Source organism: Delphinus delphis, chromosome 4 (assembly GCF_949987515.2).
Source record: "Delphinus delphis chromosome 4, mDelDel1.2, whole genome shotgun sequence".
Lineage (NCBI taxonomy): Eukaryota > Metazoa > Chordata > Mammalia > Artiodactyla > Delphinidae > Delphinus > Delphinus delphis.
Genome location: NC_082686.1, coordinates 96,979,817 through 97,001,650, shown reverse-complemented (window position 1 = coordinate 97,001,650; position 21,834 = coordinate 96,979,817). Strand labels below are relative to the sequence as shown.

The 21,834-nt window shown below is 38.5% G+C and overlaps 1 protein-coding gene across 1 annotated transcript in view; it reads right to left on the bottom strand.

The window, feature by feature from the left end:
* MECOM (MDS1 and EVI1 complex locus) overlaps positions 1-21,834 on the bottom strand; it is a 568,111-nt gene that overhangs the window by 27,993 nt on the left and 518,284 nt on the right. The window contains exons 4-9 of the mRNA XM_060011178.1: positions 20,125-20,227; positions 16,287-16,503; positions 11,001-11,148; positions 9,537-9,690; positions 3,869-5,225; positions 1,382-1,469 (exon numbers count right to left, since the gene is read on the bottom strand). Coding sequence (XP_059867161.1) covers positions 1,382-1,469; positions 3,869-5,225; positions 9,537-9,690; positions 11,001-11,148; positions 16,287-16,503; positions 20,125-20,227 — 2,067 coding nt within the window. The remainder of the gene's footprint in view (positions 1-1,381; positions 1,470-3,868; positions 5,226-9,536; positions 9,691-11,000; positions 11,149-16,286; positions 16,504-20,124; positions 20,228-21,834) is intronic.

The following is a 21,834-nucleotide window of genomic DNA, read 5'->3' as shown; positions in this document are numbered from 1 at the left end:
GGAAGTTATCAAGAGAGACATACTTTTGTGTAATATCTGACACAAAACGCACATTATGTTCAGTTTTTTTAGCTCATGAGGCTGGCAAGTGCAATTTAGGTCAACCTAAATGTGGAAAATAAGCACCCGATAAACATTTACTATTTTAAAACTTGCTTCTTTTCCATAAAATAATTTAATAAATGATATCATTCCTTAGTCTTCCTACACAAAATGAATACTAACTGGAACATTTCTAACCCCTTTAATACTAAATCATATATGTTTGCAGTTTAAAATAGAGAGAATTTTTGAGCAATGATAGATTTCTCCAGCTAACCCAGAATATGGTATTTCAGCTCTCATACTTTGATGTCCAAAGTTTAGGAAAGTACTTTAAAAAATGAAGAAAGAAGAGGTGGTGGCAGGGGCATGAAAGGTGGAGGGAAGAGTCATATCCCATCCCATGATTTAATTTAATTAGCTCATAACGTTCTATAAGACAGCTTGCATAGAATTCCACCAATTTTATTAGAGGAGCGTAATTTTTGGTTTGAATATATTGAAACAGAATAAATCAGTTAACTCTGTTTTCAAGCATTTTCATAAAAATTTTGCTTACTATCTATAGACCAAAGCTTATATTACTAATAAGTAAACAAAAAATAAAATATCATTAAGAAACCAGACTCAAGATGTTTACATATTTCTTCTTTCAATACAATTCTCCACATTTTTATTGATACGTAAGTCAGCTTTTTAAAAAATGACCAAATATGTAGGGACATAAAGATGAACCAATTAGATAACGCTGCTTTGTATTTTCCTTGCAGTGAGAAACTGTACATATTTTGATAAATGGACACAACTCCATCCAGCAAATAGCTCTGTGTATCGTGGTGAATTCTTGTGCAATTACAGAATTTTGCTGGAATGCCCAGTGGTCTCTAGATAAATTCCTTCACCCTCTATGGTAACAACTTGTCAGGTAGACTCATTTCCTGTTTTTATCTAAGCACTGAAAGAACATGAACGACCGTCATGAGTTTGGGACAAGTCACACTACGATCCATTTCTTACTATCACAAATGTTTTAACATGAAAGGCAACTTCAATATTTAATTTCTTAACTGAATTCTGCTCACTGTAAAATACACTTTGGCTCAGTAAGTCGTTAATAGAGAATAATTTAACAGCAAAACCATGTTGTTTTTTCACATATATTAACTACTTTTTCTTTAAAGAGTTTGGGTTTTAATTCTGCTAGAATTTCCTGTGTTCTTCCACACCAGCGTCATAGGAAATCCTAGTGTTCTCAAGATTTCTTTCATTTCATTGCACCTGCTTTTCAGGATCAACAAGTTAGTTTACAAGCTTGAAGTCTCAAATTCAAAATACTTACTTGCGGGTGAAATAAGAATCCCGGAGAAGGTCTCAAGTATTTCTCTTTTAAAGCTTCAAGTGGGTCAGTTAGTTTTCTTTTCTCTACTCTGAAAGGTTAAAATTAGATTTTGGAGATGAATCAGTCTCATATATCAATCCCTGCGTACTCGCCGACATTTAAACAGCTAACAATAAAGCAAATGGTAGGTTGCTGGGAAGCACCCTAATAAAGATATAAAGACATCTGTTCAGTTCTTGAAGAATACTCCTGGCACTTCTAGGCGCTCAGAGAAAGAAGGTCCTTTTTATAATGGAAAAATCCTATTGAATGACTAGTAATAATAATAATGAGGAAATGTAAAAAATGAAGTCATGAAATCAGAGGCTTTGGTCACAAATTTGTACCTTTCCATTTGAAATGTACACGAAAAGGCTTGGTGATTTCAAAAGCATAAGAACAGGGCTCATTTTAAAAATTAAAGTCATTTTCTCTCAAGAAGGTGCTTCCTCAAATCGTCATCGTATTTCTTCTACATTTGTGAATGTCAGCAGGAGAGTTTCTAAGCATACTACACACCCTGCTAGCCGCTCTCAGGCACAGGCAGCTTCTTTTGGATGTTACTGCTGATAAACAGAGTAGGTGAAAGGGGGGTGGTAGGGAGAGGATGAGGAACTTTTTAAAGACAGGGAGAGACATTATCGAACTTATCAATATAGCCCTTCTGCTCTAGAAATGTTTGTCACTCTATTTTCTATTAAGCATATAGGAAAGGACATCGTGGACTGAATTAATTTCCTTCATGAACCGTTGGTGATTTCCTTTTAAAAACCGTTAAATAAGTATACTTTAAAATAGAATCAAAACAAACAAAAACAGCTCCCACTTCTTGAAATTGTACGTATGCTATGTTTTACATACACTATTTCACTTACTGAAATAGGTGCTCTTATACCCATTGTATGGATTAAAAAGAGTTTAAGACATGGGAAAGCTGAGATTTCAACCCAGGTCTTACACTAAAACTGGTAAGTTTAGGTCTTTCATGAATTTGGTAAAATGACATGCCTAAAGCCTCAATTGACACTGACATGCCAGAGAAAAGACTGAGATTAGAGTCAGCAGGAGGGAGGTTAGGAGGTGATGGAGAAGAGTGGAATGGGTGTATGAAGGAACTGGAAGCCCATTGCCCTTGGGAGGGTCTAAGAAAGAGAGTCTGAGAACTTATCTTCACAAAGGGCTGAGACATATCGCTGAGTTGGAAATACAACCTTACTGGCCATGTGTAACATACAAGCTACACACAAAATATGGAAGATCTGTTTTTCCTTCTTTTTCTTTCTCTGCCACAGAAATGAAAATATAATAATTGTTAAAAAAAAAAAAATAGTGCCCAAGCATGGTAATGATGGCTCTGAGACATTTTTGTACTGTCCTTTTCTATGCCCCTTGTCATGTTCAAGTAACACACTGGCAATGTTTCTTGGTTAATGCATTGAAGATAATACAGGTAGAAAAAGAGTTTGAAGGGAAAAGAGTTTGCAGCTGTGGTACCTATTAAGTCATAGGCACTCAAAAAAAATATTGTTGAATGAAGGAATTGAACAAAACTGTCTCTTGATTAAAAAAAAGAATCAGGCAAAAATATCAAATTCTCCCAGCTTAAATAAGTCCAATAAAAAATTATCCACATTTTCCATTAACTCTTGACAACGTTCACGACTTGAATGAGAAAGTAAATGTGAAAACTTGTGGTAATATTTAAAATACATCACAAATTAATTATTGTTATTCATACACTTCGAAGAAGACTAGTTTTTAAGAACTAAATCTTTCTGAATGGTCGAGTGTTACAGGGTACTGTCTAAGAGGCTTTTTATTAGCACATATTCCCCCCCCCCAAAATTTTTGGATGCATCAAAGGAAACTGGATAATGAAGGCATTAAACAGAGATGTGTTTTTTAAGCCGACCACTCACATTATATACAAAGCATTTTTGTGATTAATATTTCAGTTACATGGGGCTCCTAAGAGATTTATTTAGAAACAGAATAGGACCAGCACTTATTAAGGATGTGTTCGTAGGTTAACAAAGAGTAAACTCTTGCTATGTCCCATCTCATTCCGAATAACCTGACCCATTTAAGTACCCACACATATTTGCATTAATCCTTCAGGAGCCTCATTCTTCCGCCACTTGACAACTTGCTTTAAATACGGCTTTCCCATATTTTCCACTTAAAAAAATGTGTTTAAAAATAAATTTATTGTCAAGGGAAAGAACTCTGTGGGCCTATTCCAAAACCCCAAATTCGGAGACATCCAAAAATAAGTCCAAACCTAATGAGTTGACTTTCCGAATAAAAAATGAACTCACCAGATCAAACAACTTTACTTTCTGCTTTATAAGAATAATAAAAAAGGTTTGTTAAAAGCCGTAACTTTAGAGTGTGAAAACTGCCTTTCATTCTTCTGTCCACATTGAGCGGTCTCCCATCCACCCTTACCTGTAAATAGGGTCCATGAAGAAAGGAGTGGGTCTAGCATGCTGTAAGGAACCATCAGGTGCTGGTCTTGGTTCACCGTTGCCTCCTTTCTTTTCCCCAAACACGTGGTTTTTACGAGGCTCTGTCAGCTTGGTCCCACTGGCTCTACTCCTACTGCCCATACTTAGATCCAGGGGTTGGTCTTGGCTTGTGGCCGGCGTCACTGGAGGCTTGGCGGGTACTGAGGTCAAGGGCTTCTCGTCCTTGCGTTTAGTGGTGAGATCAAAGGGAGACTCAGAGCTGCCCTTCTGCAGTTTCTTTACTTCACTTGGTGACTGGGGTTCCATTTTCAAAGGTAACGATCTCAAGTCTCTATCAGGAAATGGGTACATTGATTGAGAGAATGCTGGAAAAAACGGGAGGGGAAACATGGAAGGGTAAGGTAAAGCTCCAACTTTTTTGTCTTGCAGCCCCACCAGTCCTGCTGAACCAAAGTATTTCTCAGCAATAGAAGCAATAGCCTTTATAGAATCATTCACAGCTCCTGACACCGCAGTCTGCTCCTCTAAAGATGGTGAGAAAATGGAATGATTGCTGTATTCTTTCTTATTATGTATTGAAGCCAGATTCGGAAGAGGGCTTACTTTGTCTTTGAACATTTTACCATTTTCTTTAAATTTCTCTTTATCACTTTCAATGTCACTTTCCAGATCAGAGCCCGAGGTGGTTTCCAGGTCACTGCCACTTGGTGTACTGACATCATCAAGGTCACTACTCTCTGACTGGTCACTGATTTTCTCAAGGGGCCTCTCTTCAGAGGACCTCTCGGGCTGGAACTCCACTGGCTTATCGTCCCCTACAGGTGGGTGTTTAGATAGTGCCTTCAAAATATCCTGTGTAGCTGGCAGTATCTGAGGATGTGTCATGAGGGGACTTTGACTTTTGTTTGTCTGTTCAGTACTTGACAGTCCTTTAACAGGAGAACTAGCAGGTATCAAAGGAGGCCTGTGGTACAAGCCGGAAGGAAACAGACCAGGGAAGCTAAAAGAAAATCCAGGAGCTGTTGGAAAGGTAAGACCAGCAGGATGCCTATTGGCGCCAAAATAGTCAGCAAGGCCCGGGTTGGCATGACTCATATTAACCATGGACGTTTTATCCATAGCTGGGGTTCCAGGAAGTGAAATGCCTTGGCCAAAAAATCCACCTGCCGCAAAATGGTTCTTGCCCTCACAAAACCTCCTGTGTTTATTTAAGGAAGACGTAGTGCTGAACATTTGTCCACAGTCTTTGCACTTGATTTGGGTTCTGCAATCAGCATGCATGCGCTTATGACGACAAAGGTTTGAAAACTGAGTATAGGATTTATGGCAGACCTCACCTGTGTGCAAACAACAAAAAAGAATCTCAGGCTTTATGGCAACTGCTTCTGAATTTAGCAAGTATCACAATTGGTTTACCCCAAATTTCAATTAGAAAGCCAGGAAAAGACGTCGGAGGCACCAACGTGGGTGCTCCAAACACAGAAAACCCCGTTTCACTAGATTCCAAAGCAAGGCATCCAACCTGACAAATGTCTTGAGACAGCACAAATATTTCAGATATATATAAATATTCTGTCATCCCCATTGCATAATATTTTGTATCATATTTGTGTACTTAAATATTTATTAAAAAGTCAAACTCCAGCATGCACTGACTTCCCACCCAATTACTACACTAACAGAATCTTTACGATTAAATTCTTAAGATGTACTAAACATGACACAGAACAGGAACCCCTTTAAAATTTTAGACCATTTAAAGAATTCTATATTGTAGGCATCAACACAAAATAAAACAGCCTTTCCCTCGACCAGAAACTTCACCTTTATTCCCGCTCCCCTTGGGGAAAAAGCCTGTGACTGCTCTACCATTATTTAATTTGTATTATATCATATGCTCTCATCATTCACACATCAAAGCCACACAACAATGTACATTGTGTATTCTGAGACATTTTTAACAATCATTTTCATGATTTGAGAAAGACTGACATAATTTACAATGGCGCTATTTTAAGCCCGCAAAGGAAACTAAATTGAATGTAGCCCATCCTGCATTGCTGGTTCCCATGAACTATGATCACGTCCTCTGACTTCCCCTCACACCAGTGGTTGTGCTAACCTTCCTGCATTTATGAAACCCCGTCCTTGGGAAACATGTCCACTTGTTGTCATATCTTCACGGGTTATCTGCGGGCTTGACTTCTACGTGGTACAGCCAACTACAGTAAGCAGGGGAGAGTGCGCTGAATGCTATAATCCAGTAAGAACACAGCAGTGGGTGCAGCTGGGAAATAACTCTCGTCCCCGAGAATTTGCCAGAAAAGTAAAACATCTTCTTCCTCATATATGTGTGAATAGATCTAAGTACATTTTAAGATGGAACTCCGTAACCCTTAATCATTCCTTTGCTAGGTAGGAATCTTACTCAATACACGGCCTGGCAGGATTATAGTATCCATTTCCCAAGCATCACACCTTTTACGTTACTTTAATAAAGATGAGTTCCCTTTACGTGTGAGCTTACTTTCATGCTTCTGTGCACGTTTTAATACATGCAGAAACATGATATGCCTTGTTGGTAATTGTTGAAACCAATTTATATAAGAAATTAAATTGAAGACAAAATGCAACACTTATTTCTTTCATGTGACGACTGCCTTTAAATTAAGCTCCAAAGTCAAAACGATAACAATTTAAAAAGAAAATTCAAAGAAGATTTTATAGACCTTCAGTTATACAAAACTCAACCAGAACTTGGATTATCCCACACACAACCAAACAGGAAGTACCAAGTGATTCTGTCTATTTCTTTTACTACTAACAATTAAAATGCATTGCTACACATATCAATGTGCTTAGTAATATTAAAGGCGCTTTCAACTGTGGAATGATTTATGACATTGTAGAGACTATAACATGCATTTTAATGGGAAGAGAAGATGTGAGTGACTTCTTTTCAAGTTATTCTACTGGAATATTGACCAGAGTCTGCTTTAAAAATATATACTAGTTAACCATATACAATAAATACACATACTGTTTAAATTCTTTGATACACTAATTAAAACCATATGAAGTAGAGGGTAGAAACATGAGACTTTCGCTAGTTATACTAATTCAGCTATGAGCAATAACAAGAAATAGTAAATAAAATATTGACGGAATTATAAATGTGCACTCTTTAAGAAAGTGACACCTCTCCTCTGGGCATTAAAAGGCGTTGAGAAAAGATCTTGATGGGTATTCAAACAAGGTCTAAGTTTTTGAAAGGTTAGCAATGTTTTACCAAAGAAATTGTTGCTCTCTACACTTCTTTCTAATAGCTGGATAGATTTAAGAAAATCAAGAGTAACAGAGGTGCATCTGACTTTCCTGGTTGTAGGCTCTGTTACACCAACGAATGGTGTTTGTATCAGGTCCCAAGAACACAATCCGGCATGTCTCCTCAGGCAGAGGCTTTGTTTTTCTCACTTGAAGATCTGGCCTGGCCCACCACAAACCACCAGGCCTCCAGGTAAGTGGCTCAACTGATGCTGCAGTCTATACTCTACTGTAATCTTCTCAGTAATAAGGAATTAGCCAGCAGTTAACATTGCATTTTTCTACTTATTAAACAAATTAAGAGGTATTTTGAATATATCCAGCCTATTAGAGCATGTGGTTTCTATTTGGGAAGGCTGGAGGTTTCTGTAAAGGCAGTGAGTAATTGCCTTAGCACTGATGACTCTGGGCTCAAGCCTGGTGGCACACTGTAATAAGAGACAGTTGCCGTAAACACACCAGGGGGGCTAAATCGTGGTGTGTGGCCTTCTGGTGAGAAACAGATATCAACTCTAGGTGAACCTCCTCCACTCCAAAGTCTCCACACCAACTCCTCTTTTGTTCTGAAATTACACGGCTATTATTCACAATTACCCCATGGTCCTCTGTCAGATTTTATATTTGAAGAATGCCATCTGCTATTTAAATTTACCAATAATTGCTGAAAATACATTCATGGGAAATAGTCTGCACAATCTGATTGGAAAGGGACACCCTATAGTGCTTTAAAGCAAAACACTTGATTTCAACACAATTAAAATTCCAGATCCCAGAATTTTAGATGATAGGAATTTCTATTTTCTGACTTTTACTTTAAATAATAAAGAAAGCATTAAATGGGTGATCATAATTCACTGTGGTCAATTCCTCCCTATTTTCCACCAAAACATGAGAAATTTATCAAAATTCATTTCTGAAAAATCAGAAATAAATGAACTATGTATATGTCCGTAGCACTTGCAAGTACATTTTAGGGCATTACGACCTAGAGTCAGGAATGTCTTTTTGAGACAAGAAGTCTAAAATTTCCATTGTATACTTTATTTCCCATGACTTTCAACAGAGCTTCCTCAAGGGAGATTAGAGAGCACCCTTTTGTTTCTCTGCTAGTCCTCTTTACCCCACCAGGGAACAGAAGAACATATGAGCAAAACAGGATGCTAGGGTAAGCTGGAAAGGGAAAGAAAAGCTCTCTTGGTGCTTGGAAACACGAAAGAGGGCTGTGTAAAGGCAAAAAGGAGGAGTGTTAGTCTCTGGCATCTCCACGTTGGCACTGAAAATTAGTTTTTCCATCAGGTCCTGTAGTAGTGTCTCATATACCTACTACAAACCATCGAATATTTGTCAGAGAAACTGTTTTGCAAGGGTTCCCAAGTCAGAGGTTTTGCCAACTCCTGAGTATGTTTCATCCAGTTCTATGCTTATCTGGATCCAAAATCTGTCTTAAATTTTGTAACACAGCTCAGTGAGTCACTGTGTTTATATGCCCAGCCGAGCAATAGATGAAAAGAAGTCCAGAGTCGTTGCCCAGATGGACTAAGAACAACTGATTTTCCATATGAAACATTTCAGCACAATACAGAGAAGAGGGGTGGGTGGACAAGAGAGGCAAATGAGGGCTGAGCTGTACTTGTACCAAAGCGCTCTGTACAAGGATATTCTAAGTAGGTGGTCAGATTGGATGTCCCCTGGAAATACACTGCCCGTAAATCTGCCTTAGTGCCGTGGGTTATAGAAGCAGCATGTCCAGCATCAAAGTGAAAATGTTCTGCTTTTCAAGTAACTGAGAACTACCGATCTGCAACCTGTGATCAGCAACAAAGGGTAGATTAAAGGGCATTTTATCCCACCCGCAACATACACACACACACACACACACACACACACAGAGTCCTAATAAGCCTCCTTGCCAGGTGGGGTTCTTCTAGGTCTTTCTGATCCAGAACAGGTTTTTCTCACTTAATCTTGTTCAGTGGTATCTGCGATTTGCTGTTTTACAAAGCCACACACATTTTCAGTATGAGACAAATCTCGTTGTCTCTATTAAATTCCACAACCTGGGGAGGCTTCCTTTACATTATTTAACGACTTCTCTACCTGTTATTGATTCCATCTAAAAGAAAACACCCCAGGCATCATAGACAAAACACCATCGATCTGGTTATAAGATTTTCTTGTAATAGAAAATAGCCCAACTGGATGAGACCGTAAATCGCTAATTCAGAGGGCCCCCTCATGGCCATGCGTGGCCCACCCTCCTGATCACAGTGCCTTTTGGACAAGAGACAGTTGCAGGGAGGAGGGCTGGAGTGTGAAAAACTTACAGATAAAGGGCTTCACACTGCTGTGGATGTGCTTGTGTTGTTTGAGGCCTGACGAAGTGGCAAACGTTTTGCCACACTCCGGGCACGCGTGGGCCCGGGCACCAACATGCTGAGAGCGGATGTGCCGCTGAAGGTTGCTAGGGTCCGTGAAAACCTGCTAGGAAATGAGTACTGATTAATCAAGAAACTTAATTCTAGGACACAAGAAAGAAGACCGGGAATAACTCAAGAAGGAGTTTTGTGTATTTGTTTTGTTTGTATTTGTTTACCCAAAAACCGAAAGAAAGTTGTATTTCCAAAGTGTCAGCCTCTCTAGGGTCAGGACTTACAAATTATTCAGTTCTGTATACTTAGCACAAAGTACGCGCTGGTATCAGTTGAACAAAATAATTAGTGGCATTGTCAGAGCATATTCAGGGCTTTTTGATTCTATTTAGAGTGAATGGAGTTGGATAATAAAAATGCAGGCCATGACATTATTAAAAAATGGCGTGCTATTTACACCCTTTAAACAAAGACACACTATGTACAAAATTGGGGGGATTTTGACTAAAGTATCCCAAATCTATTCAAGGAGTTCCCCTAGGGTATAAATTCTAACACAGTGTTTCATTAAGTTACCATCAAGCTAAAATCATTCCTTCGGACATGGTACTAAGAAAACCAACCAAACAAACAACAAACAAACAAAAAAAGAAATAGGAAAAAAAAAAAGCTACCCACACATCAGGGAGCAAAACATCTCTAAAGATAAGGTCGAATGTCCCCATTTCCACTGGCATGAGAAAAGATATTCAAACGTTATGAAAAGTTTTTGGAAAGAGAACTCAATTTTCATGACACCAGGACATCTTTTAGTTAATTGAGAAACATGAAAATTCAATGATGTGAATTGCCGTTCCCGTAGTTCAGAGTTACGGTCAAGGTGAAGGGCTTTCGTTTCACTCTTAACGTTGTTCAGCCCTGGCCACTAAGGCACTACACTTTTAATTAGAACCGAGTCATAATTTATGGTGGGGACTTCGGTGGAAAAACCTGCAAATGTAGGAGTCTCCCATTCTTTCTGAATAGGCATTCAGAAACTTTATGGGATTTCCTCACAAACTGATCTTAAAAGAAATCAGTAATGTGCATTGGATACAATTTTCATTCTCCATAAGGCTATAAAACAACCCCACGCTGGAAAGCCAGTAGCGGAACCAGGAATTTACCAAGGATGTGTGACACTTAGTTCTGGAACTCACCATCAAGCCTTGCTTCCTCCCTTACAAAAATAAAAGGATAGCCACTAAGTGTTTCTATACACTGTCCTAATGCCTTGTAGCACACAACACTCCGTCTACTTTTCTCAGGATATTTATAGTTTCCCCTCTCAAGCCTTGTTTTTATATACCGTGGCAAATGATGGATTAAGAGAGAGCAGGATGACACAGAGGGGCCAAGTAGTCTACAAATTCACTGTACCTTGGCACAGTTCTCACATTCATAGTGCTTTCCACTGTCATGTGACATCTGGTGGCGGATTAAATTGGACTTCCAGTTAAATGCCTTAGGACACTGATCACACTTGTATTCCCTCTCTTCAGTATGTGACAACATGTGTTTCTCCAGGCTGTTAAGAGAACAATTGATTTAATAGGACGTGGTGACCAAGAACACATTCATAAACAGAACGTCATTTTATTACTAATCCAACTGGCAATTAAAGAAAGAAGAGGGAAAGGAGTGGAGTCGGAGAAGAAAGAGAGGAAACAGACTTGCAACAGACAGAAGTACGTTTTATGTTCCCTAGACTGTGTCTCTCAGCAATCCAGAGAAGTACCCCTGTTGTTGGGAAATAAATCTGATTCAGTTAGCAGAGTTTAGGTGCCAATTTAGGGGAATGATAAACAACCAGCGATTTGTCCAGTTCTGGATTTGTGACACAGTTCTAGCCGCAACATGTATTGCCGTTACCCACTTAATTCAAACACAAACACTCAAATAGAAAACATTAAGAAAGTGCTTAAGAACATGCAGGAAGCTATTCTATCTACTGTATATAACCCTTACACTCAACAAAGCACTTTTATTCCTACTCAAATCACCATATGGGAAAGTGAGCTGTAAGCTAACTATTCAACAAGCAACTTCCCAATACAACCAATATAATGGATGGTCAGACAGATGGACCAATGAATGAACATGTATGCATATAGATACAGAAGTAGATATAGATAGAAACATTATCTAGAAAAAAAAATATGTATATATATTATAACCTAAGATTATATATATACAACCTATGAATTAGGGAGGAAAGAAAAGTATATCATATTATAAGTGGATGCACTAGTAAAGCCCCTCAAAAGAAAAACAGGGTTAGAATTTTCTCACAAGCATAGCTTCTCTATGTTTTAAAGCTTAGACTATGTTACCTTCTCAAATGTTTCCTTCCCTCTCTAAAATGTGAATATGAAATCTGCATGAATAGAATGAAAAGTAAATATTATAGATAATGGATTACTGTGATATTCAGAAGATGTCTGCAACATTTTTGTTAATTAAACACACACACATAACACATTAGGATACTACTCCCAAATAAAGCAACCAGAGCTCCTCAGAGAAATAGCCTGTTTCAAATGTGAAGCATGAAATACACAAGATGGGCCTTGAACATCTTGTTATGGCAAAAAGCAAGAGAGTTATAGATCATGTCAAAAAAATTAGGGTGCCAACTTGAAGAGACACCCACTGACTAAAGATGGGGAAATTGAAGCATCAGTAAGAGCAATAATCTCATCTTTTAACGATAATGATACTCAGAAACAAACAGAACCTCAGCAGTTACCCCAGGAAGATGCTGAGAAGCCAAATCATTATTCTGAAAACTAGTAAATAAAGGGAAAAACTCATGTACATATCCTGCCTTTCCTATACGAACTGTACTTCAGGGTGAGCAAATAAACAGTGAGGGGAAATTTCTCTGCATAGAATTAATCCAGATAATAAATAATGAAAGAACGGGGGGAATTAGAATACATTCATTTTGCAGCCCCTAAAGAATGAATGAATCTAGGCAATCCATTATATGCCTCCTGGTGGAAATAAATGATACCATCAATGAGGTATTCTTCCTAAAATACTGAGCCTAAATCTGATCACAGCTTGAGATGTAACCATGAGTATACAGGAAACAGAGGAGATGGAGAAAGACGTTAAACAATACCAAGGGGATATAATCAGCAGAATACAGACTGGAGGAAATGCTACAGGAAAAAACACTCATTATCTTCTGCATATAAACTGTAATGAGAAAGAGGGAGAGAGACTTACTGGCTTTGACTGGGGGAACCTATAAATTAAGAAATATAAGAGGGACGTCAACCAATTGCCATGATGGACCCTATTTTGATCTTAATTCAAACCAGAAAACTCTAAAAATAATGAAATGACTGGGGGGAATTTGAACACCGACTGAATATTTGATAGTATTAAGGAACCATTATTTTTAAAATGAGCTTATGTTTTATAGTCCTTACTTTCTACAGACACATACTGAGCTATTTATGAATAAAATGACATAATGTCCAGGATTTGTTTCAAATAATCCAAAATGAGTATAGCCGAGACAAGACAGGCCTCGTGTGATAATTACTGAACCTGAGTGTATGGCTGTTACTACACCGCCCTCTCTAGTTTTGTGTGTATTTGAAATCTTCCATAATAAAAAGGTATTAAAAAAAAAAACTGACTACCAAGCATGTGAGCACTGTTTCTTCCCTATATTTTATTTTTCTGTGAAATGAACACTCTAAGTTTGAGAATCACGTAAGACCTCTGTGTACCTAGAATATGTTATCCAGTGTTTGTACACACCATGTGCGTGGGAGTGTGTGTGAAAAAATGATATGCCCTTTCTCATATCTTGACAAATTAGAAACACCTTTCCATATTTTTCTCCTCCTCAGTTTCCTCCTTCCACTTCTATTCATATTGGCACATGAACTTATTTTTCCTGCCCTATGAGTCAGTCGACTTGGTAATGCTATTCTATCTGAGCACCAGTGGCGATATCTCTGTGAACAAAAGGTACCAGGAGAGTACAGGTGTGTGGAGTCACAAGAATGTCCCTATCTTTATCTACAATATGTAATCCTCTGTTTGTTACACAAGTTGAAATGTTAATCAGAGAGTTAAGAGAAAGATATCAACAATGGCAGTTAACATTGAACTGAGTCAGGGACATCTTCCAAAATCGGTGTACACATTGCTATTCATACTACTGTCTTTAGCAAACTATCAAGGCATGCCATTTTATGATATATATTATATTCCAATATGCATCTCAAATCATAAACTCTGAAACCTAGTGGTAAAAGATTGTCCTATACATTGAGACTTTTTCTTGCCTCCTAACTCCAAGGGTGTGATATTGTTTTAAGAGTATAGTACATACCACAAAAGGGGGAAAAAGATAGCAAAGTAAAGGAAACATCCTCTTTTTTTGCTTCTTCTAATCCAGCATAAAACCCATATTGTTCCATGGAATGATCAGCTGTCAGCTAATCAGTGATAGAAAATAAAAAGGCAAGTGGTTCTTGCAAAAGCAAATGTTCATTGCTTTCATAAACACAGAAGTATCCAGTCAGTCATTAATGAAACTTCACTTTTCATAGAATTTTATCCCAATTTATAGAGCTTTGCTTAGCCTTCTGGGTTCAACCTTTGTTTCTCGACCCCCTTTTTTTTTGGAGGGTGGTATTCTTTTCTTAATATTTTACACAAAAGATACAGAACAGAATAATATATCATGTCAAGAAAGGAATTCTCATTTGTTTAACATATAAAACAATATCAGCTTCAATAAAGTGGAAAATATTCAGGGCACATAGGTTCTGCACTGGCTAAATTATATAACCCAAAATATCACCTGGATGACTGATATCAGGTCGCATAGTGACATGATATATCCATCTGGCTGAGCTACTGAAAAGTGAGTTTTGAGGGTTCATCCAATGCCAGATAATGAGGTTTCCTTATTGTTTTCTACTGAATGTTTGACTGAAGTAGCTAAATCGACAGTTGGTTTTGGCATTAAGTAGCACTGACTCAGGCTTAATCTTATACCTAGTCAGAGTAAGAAGCTTTCTCCACCTAAGAAGTACTGCTATACACAACATTTTAGCATTCAGTCTGTCCATTTTTGTTTTATAATATGCTGTCCATTATTTTTTATAATAAAATAGAAGGAAATATACTTACTCTCTGGCATCAGAGATATGGCTTTACAGTATAAGTACTTTTCTTACCTGCTGGTATTTAGTAGTAGGTAAGGAAAGTATTTTCATTTTGGTTTTTAATTTGGACACAGTGTATTTAGGAGACATACTTTGATGGTTTTTGATTACAAATCCATGTTTTACCAAACATACATAACAGATTTATTCTCTATGTGGGTTTTTATTAAGTAGTAAAGATAAGTTTAAAGGGTACTGGGAAAACCCTCTTAGCCCCCAAAATGTTTTCTCTCTAATAGCTAGATTAAGCCTGAATTTTCAAAGCTAGACAGATTCATTCTTTTGACTCAGCCTCCTCAAGGAATGGGTTATACTTGATGCCTTTTTGGTCATCTATGCATTAAAATGGAATGAAACCCTTTGCTACGAGAAGAGAGATGCGGGGCAATCAACAGAGGTGAAAGGAGAAAGAGGAAGAGGAGGCACTAAGGAAAGAAAGGAAACAAAAAGGTAAATTAACAGAGGTGAGGTGTCCAAGACAAACTGTGAGTAATTCACATCCTTGACTAAGGCCGGCTGATATACTCCCATACCCATTTAAACACAGTGTTTTTATGTTCAGTTGAAATTCTGATTATAGGTTCCAGATTTAAAAGCAAAGTAATGAATACAATTACTAAAATTGTTTGTGGACCAAGGCAAAAACCATTAGGTAGAAAAAACAAACACACAAACAAACAAAAAACTTATTAGCTGGTTAAACACCTTTCTGATCTGAAAGACCATTTTGTAGCATAATTATCAATACAGTTTTCAAAACATAGGTTCCAGGGTTGTTGCTTTCTTTAACAGAAATTTTAAAAATGTTCTTGAATTAAATTCAAAGGGCTATGAAAAGTTAATATTATCACTGAAATATGTTTTCGTTTTGTTAAAAATAAGTATTATAGAATTATTTCATTTAGATCATGTTTACTTTTTCCCTTTTTGAAAATTCAATATTTTCTTCACTGAACATGCTTCTCTTATTCTTTTATATATGTGCAGTTTAGATAAATAGTTGAAATTAAATCCATAGATTACACTGATCTATCAAAAGACTACCTATCTTCATTGAGTAAGTACCAGCACAGTCTCTTTTTTATCGTCTAAATGTTTCTAGAGGGTCGCTTTTCTGTTTGGTGTATAATTAGATGAATTAGCATCATTGTTGCCTCCTCTACTCTTGATACCTCCTCTAAGTTACGTTTTACTATAATGTTAAACTTTCAATTGGCAATAACCCTCCTTAAATAATAAAAGTATTATTTTCTATCTGGCATCAAAATAACTAATTCTAACTTCACTGCAAATATTTGACAGGTGAGAATTTCCAGGGGAAAATGATTTCCGAACGTGTGACTAACACATTTGTCCAGCTCATTGCTGTTCCAAATTTCCCATTTGCATCAATTCTGAAAATTCAGCATAAACATTTTACTGTAGAGTAAATAAACACGTTTTTGTAGTGCAACATGCCATGTCTAACCTTTGCAAATCGGGAAACACTTGGTCACATTCCTTACACTCCTGAATTGCATGTATCTCTCGGAGATCATTTTCACTCTCGAGTTTTTGTTGAAAGTCCTCCTCTACCATGGAGAATGCCGAGTGGGGTGTGCTGCATGGGAACTTCTGGTGATCCGCTAGTTCAGCCTTGGACTCAAAGAGCTGGTCACAGTCCTCACAGCGGTATTGCCGTTCTTCTGTGAAAAGAATTCAGGTGTTATCAGAACTAGGTGATCAGGAAGTACCACCACACACTGGCAGTTCTTATCGAATTACGGAAGACATAATAGAAATTATTTGGTTGTCCTTTCCACCACTTCCATTTTAACATGGATTAGAAATAGTAAATGTAGGGACTTCCCTGGCGGTCCAGTGGTTAAGACTCCGCACTTCCACCTCAGCGGACACGGGTTTGATCCCTAGTCGGGGAACTAAGATCCCGAATACCGTGCAGTGTGGCAAAAAAAAAAAGAAAAGAAAAGAAAAAAATAAATGTAAAGAAGCCAGGACAAAGCCTACAACAATAACAGAAGTGATTGCTGTGGCTCCCGTATAGCTTTCTTATCAGATAAAACTTTATGACGAAACCCTTCCAGGGTTTAATATTCACAGGATATTAAAAGTCATAATGACCACTTACTGAGCATCATTATGTCCTCAACCCCGTACATGGATTATTGATATTCCTAAAACCTGACCGTGAGGAATTATATGTCAGATTTGCATCCCAATTTTTAGATGAGGGTAAGGATGCTCAGAGAAGTTCAGTAACCAGTCAGGGATCATAGAGCTAAATGGTTATGTCAGACTTTGAAAACACACCTCTGTTCCATACCCTTCTCGCCGTGCCATGTTACCTGGACGGAACACGGGACAGAGTCCCTATCTGAGCCGTACTTAAACCTGGCTAATATCAATAAACTTGGAAATGCTTTAACATCCGTCATTACTTATAATGTGACACAGCATGATTTTAGCACTTTTCTAGGCTCATTTGTGTTCCCTCAGGGCCAGTGCTAATTGGCATGGCTTTATTAAATAGCCAGCATATCATGCATTTGCACTTTAAATCACTAAGATAAATAAATGGTAATAGTGGGGACCAGAGATAGCAAGGCTATGGAGTGTCAGGGAGTGACGCCATTGTTTCTATTCTTTTTATTGGAATAGCTTTCAGCCCACTCATGAGGCCATACTGTGCACTGATCACACAGATATCATCACAGAAGTCCTGCAAACAGCTCACAATGCTGTAAGACACAAAGGACAGCAACACGATACATCATCCCTGTGTTACAGACCTGCAGCCAGGACCTATATCCAGTTATTCACTGACCGAATGCTTTTGAGGGAATATTTTAGCCACCTACTGAATGTGAGGCATTTTGCTAGGGACTGAATACATAAGAAACCCAAGGAGATACCCATGTGAACAACTAGTGTGATACATCTTATGACAGGTGCATGCACAGGCCTAAATTAGGAGCCCAGAGGAATATACCAAATCCATCTATCCTGAGGAAGAGAGGGTTCAGCAAAGATTTTGTAATGAGGAAGAATCAGCCAGGTGAAGCAGGATGAGGGAAGACATTTCAGGCGGTGGGAATACCACGGACCAATGACGAAGGCAAGAAAGAGCAGGGCAGGCTCGTGGAAAGGCGAAGCTATAGTAAAGTGTGACAGGTTTATAGGGTGCATGTAGGGGAGGAGTGGGCAATGAAGTTAGAGAGGGTAGCAGGTCACCAGGGGCTTTTTAGGTCCATGCGAAGAAGGGTACAGGAAAGCCACTGAAAGTTGGAATGCCCCATTGCAGCTTGAGAAGCCAAGCAGAGAGGTCAAACGGGTCGCTGCTGCTGTGATCCATATACGATACTGGTTCTGTTTAAACTAAACCAATAACAAAGGGGCCAGAAAAGTAAAGAAATTAGTATGTAGATTCAGTAGGGTTTGTCACCTTTGGACTTGGTTAAAGAAGAGGGAGCTATTTTAAAATAAATCACCTCAGCTGTAAGACAGGTTTCTCAATAACATAAACTGGGCAATGGAAACGTTTCCTACAGTTTGTGACACTATTCACATGTTTAAGATGTAAATTTAGGATCTCAGCCAGCAGTCTGAAAACAAACAACCTCCAGGCCTATGAAAAGGCACAGGCTTTAGAGACAGCAAGACCTCGGTTTGAATGCTACCACTTTCTAGCCATGTGGTCTTGGCCAATTTACTTAGCCTTATATGGCCTCATTTTCCTACCTGTATAATGGAAATAATTCCTTTCTTACAGGTTTGATCTACGTCTAAAAGACTAAACGAGACACTAAATGGAGAGCATAAAACATCTAGCATACAGTAGGTGTACAATGCATGTGTTTTATTTTCTCTTTTCTAAGAAACATTAAATCCTAGAAGTATGAAATACAAATCACCATGTAAACATTATAAACATTATATTTAACATGTCGGGTATATGTATGGATATGGGTATGACACATTGAAAATGAAAAGCAACCGATGGGTTCCAGAGTGTTGTAAAGGCAGGTAATTTAGGAATGGTAGCCCTAAAAGAAAAATAGTCACCTCCATTCAGGCTTTTTAGAATAGTACAGTAACCATTTATATTAAAAAAGATAATTGTTTGAAAACCTTTTTAGAGCAAACATTCACTGATGAAAGATGCCTTGTACCAGAGACAGCCCAAATTATTATTTTTTTTTATATCATCTGAACACTCCCTGCCGTCAAAGAGCCCTTTCCCACTGGGTCAGCCTCCCCATTCAGGCTCAAATTCTACCAGGCTAGTTAACAAGTCTGGGTTTCTGAGGCCATTGACTTGTCACAGTTTCTAAGAAGAAAACAAGTTCCAAAAGGCTCCTCAAAATACAACTGGTATAATCTACAAAGAGGCAGAATGCAGCTCAGCCAAAGGAGAAAAATGTTCAGGTAAAGAGCCAGCCAATAGTGGTAGCTTTCTTTGCAGGAGCTGCAGATGCAGAGGCTGAGGTTCTCCTGTTTGGAATGCCAGAGAGATGGGAAGTGGAGTCATCCTCACCTCTCACTGGTAACCCTTCCCAGTGGTTCTTGCAACTATAAAAACACTCTAGAGACACCACTAGATTATGCTAAATCAAATCACATTATATGAGGGGAGAGAAACAGGAAAAAGAAAGAAAAGTCTTAAATGCTCATCCCAATGATACAAATCAATACAAATAAAATTTCCTTTCACTCTTACCTGAATATACATCACTAGTAATTATAATTCTTTCATTTAATTATAATTCTTTTTGATGCCCCCTTCTTTAATTTGGAATAGGTCTCTGACAAATACAAATTCCTCTGGCTCTAAAATTTCCTCATCTGTACTTTTCTCCCAATCCTCATGCCTCCAGCCCTCTCCCATATGGTCACGCTGGCTAGGATTTTACTCAAGTAGAAATACTTTTCCCGGTAATAGAACATTAGATGGGGGAAACAACTGCTAGATATACAAAAGCCCAAGACCAAGCTCCCTGAAATGACTTTTGTACAGTGAAAGGACTCTCACTATAGTCTAAGGCATTGACAAAAGGTTGACCTATGTGATGTCCCAGTCCAAATAGCCAAAATTCCTCTGACCTCCATTTCAGAGAAGACCTCTGCCTCCTTTAGCTTCACCGTAATATTAGCCAGATGTCATAGCTACTCTATGAGAAGGAATTTCTTAAACCTGACATTGACTACCCAGGGAAACTAACAAGTACCAAGTGTGATGGACCCTTTGGCATGCTCCATCACAATCTCCAAATGAGGGTGGCGCGGATGGTGGCATGAGTGGTACTAACCGTGGATATCCGGTGCCATAGTGTCATGGGGATAGTCTTCACTCTTCATGAACAGCAGGAGCTCCTCTCCTGGTGCAATGTCTGCAACTACTCTATAAAATATCTTCAAGAGACAATGAAGGGGTGGGGGGAGAGAAAGAGAAGTGAATATTAAGAAAGGGCAAGATATACACTAAGATAACTGTACATTTTCCCGTACCTTAACAAAAATATTCCTTTTTATTTTCATCAAAAGAACTAGCTTTCCTGTTTTATACACTGAGAACTAGCCCTCTGATGACAAATGGAAAGCTGTGACTCTCATGCCAATTCATAAATCTTTTCCAGCTCCCACTTCACAAATCAAATTTTCTTAATGTGAGCCTTGCTGTGTCACATACACCCTATGTAATGTTTAACAAAGAACAATCCCTTCTCTGAATTCCTTACTCTAGGGAGCCACACACATACTCAGAGAGTTGAACGTGTCTTGCGTTATCCAGCAGTGGCCTAGAGAAGACTGGCAGGGGCACAATTACTCCCCTCGAGCATGTTCTCAAAAGTAGCACCTTCTCAACAAGGAGCTTTGAAGGTAATAGGCTGGAGGGACACAACATAAAGAATCATGACAACAAGATCTGTGGAGAACATAGTCAAAGGAGAGCATTTGGTTTTTTAAAAACTGAATCCCTCTTTTACCAATCAAAAGTGCCACTCACGGGCTTCCCTGGTGGCGCAGTGGTTGAGAGTCCGCCTGCCGATGCAGGGGACACGGGTTCGTGCCCCAGTCCGGGAAGATCCCACATGCCGCAGAGTGGCTGGGCCCGTGAGCCATGGCCGCTGAGCATGCGCGTCCGGAGCCTGTGCTCCACAACGGGAGAGGCCACAACAGTGAGAGGCCCACGTAGTGCAAAAAAAAAGTGCCACTCACAGGTCCAGGACCTGCCATCATGACCCAGATACCGATCCCACTCTTTGAAAGCAGGCATTATGCCTTCAATTGATTCCTTTACCAGGGTTTGGGGGTGGTGCTTATTCCTCTTACTTTCTAGCAAAATGCTGATGAGAGGAAGGATTTAAGAAATCCATTAATAACTGACTAAAAAGCAGTGGGGCAAGTGTGGAAAAAACCCTGACCTATAATTTCCAAGAGCTGCCTACCTTTCCCCGACCAGCGTGGTTACCCTAGGTAGGTCATTGCCCAATCACCTTGTCTAGGATTCCGGGTTTCTTCATTTATAAAAGCATTTAATTCTGATTTGCAACATATACAAACATCGAATCATTATGTTGTACACCTGAAACTAATATAATGTTATATGTCAATTATATCTCAATATAAAAAGGATTTAATCATGAAAATATTTAAGGTGGCTTTTCTTTTTAACATATTATGTTCTTAGTTTTTAATTCTATTCTAGGATTATTTATTAAACAACGATTCCGTAACCAGATAGAGGTTATGAAAGAAAGAATAAAGTTATACAGTTAACTGGTGAAAATGAGAACAATTACATTCACACACACTCACACACACACACACACACACACACATACCACCAAAAGCAACAATGACAACAATAAAACTAGGGATTCAATTCTGTTCAGTCTCGATGCAATGGGGAGAAAAACCACATAACACAAATTGGCACACCCTACTAAGAAATGGGAGGGATCTATTTTGAGAAGACATTGCTCTACCTGTGGTTTCTGACAGGACCACTTATTTCA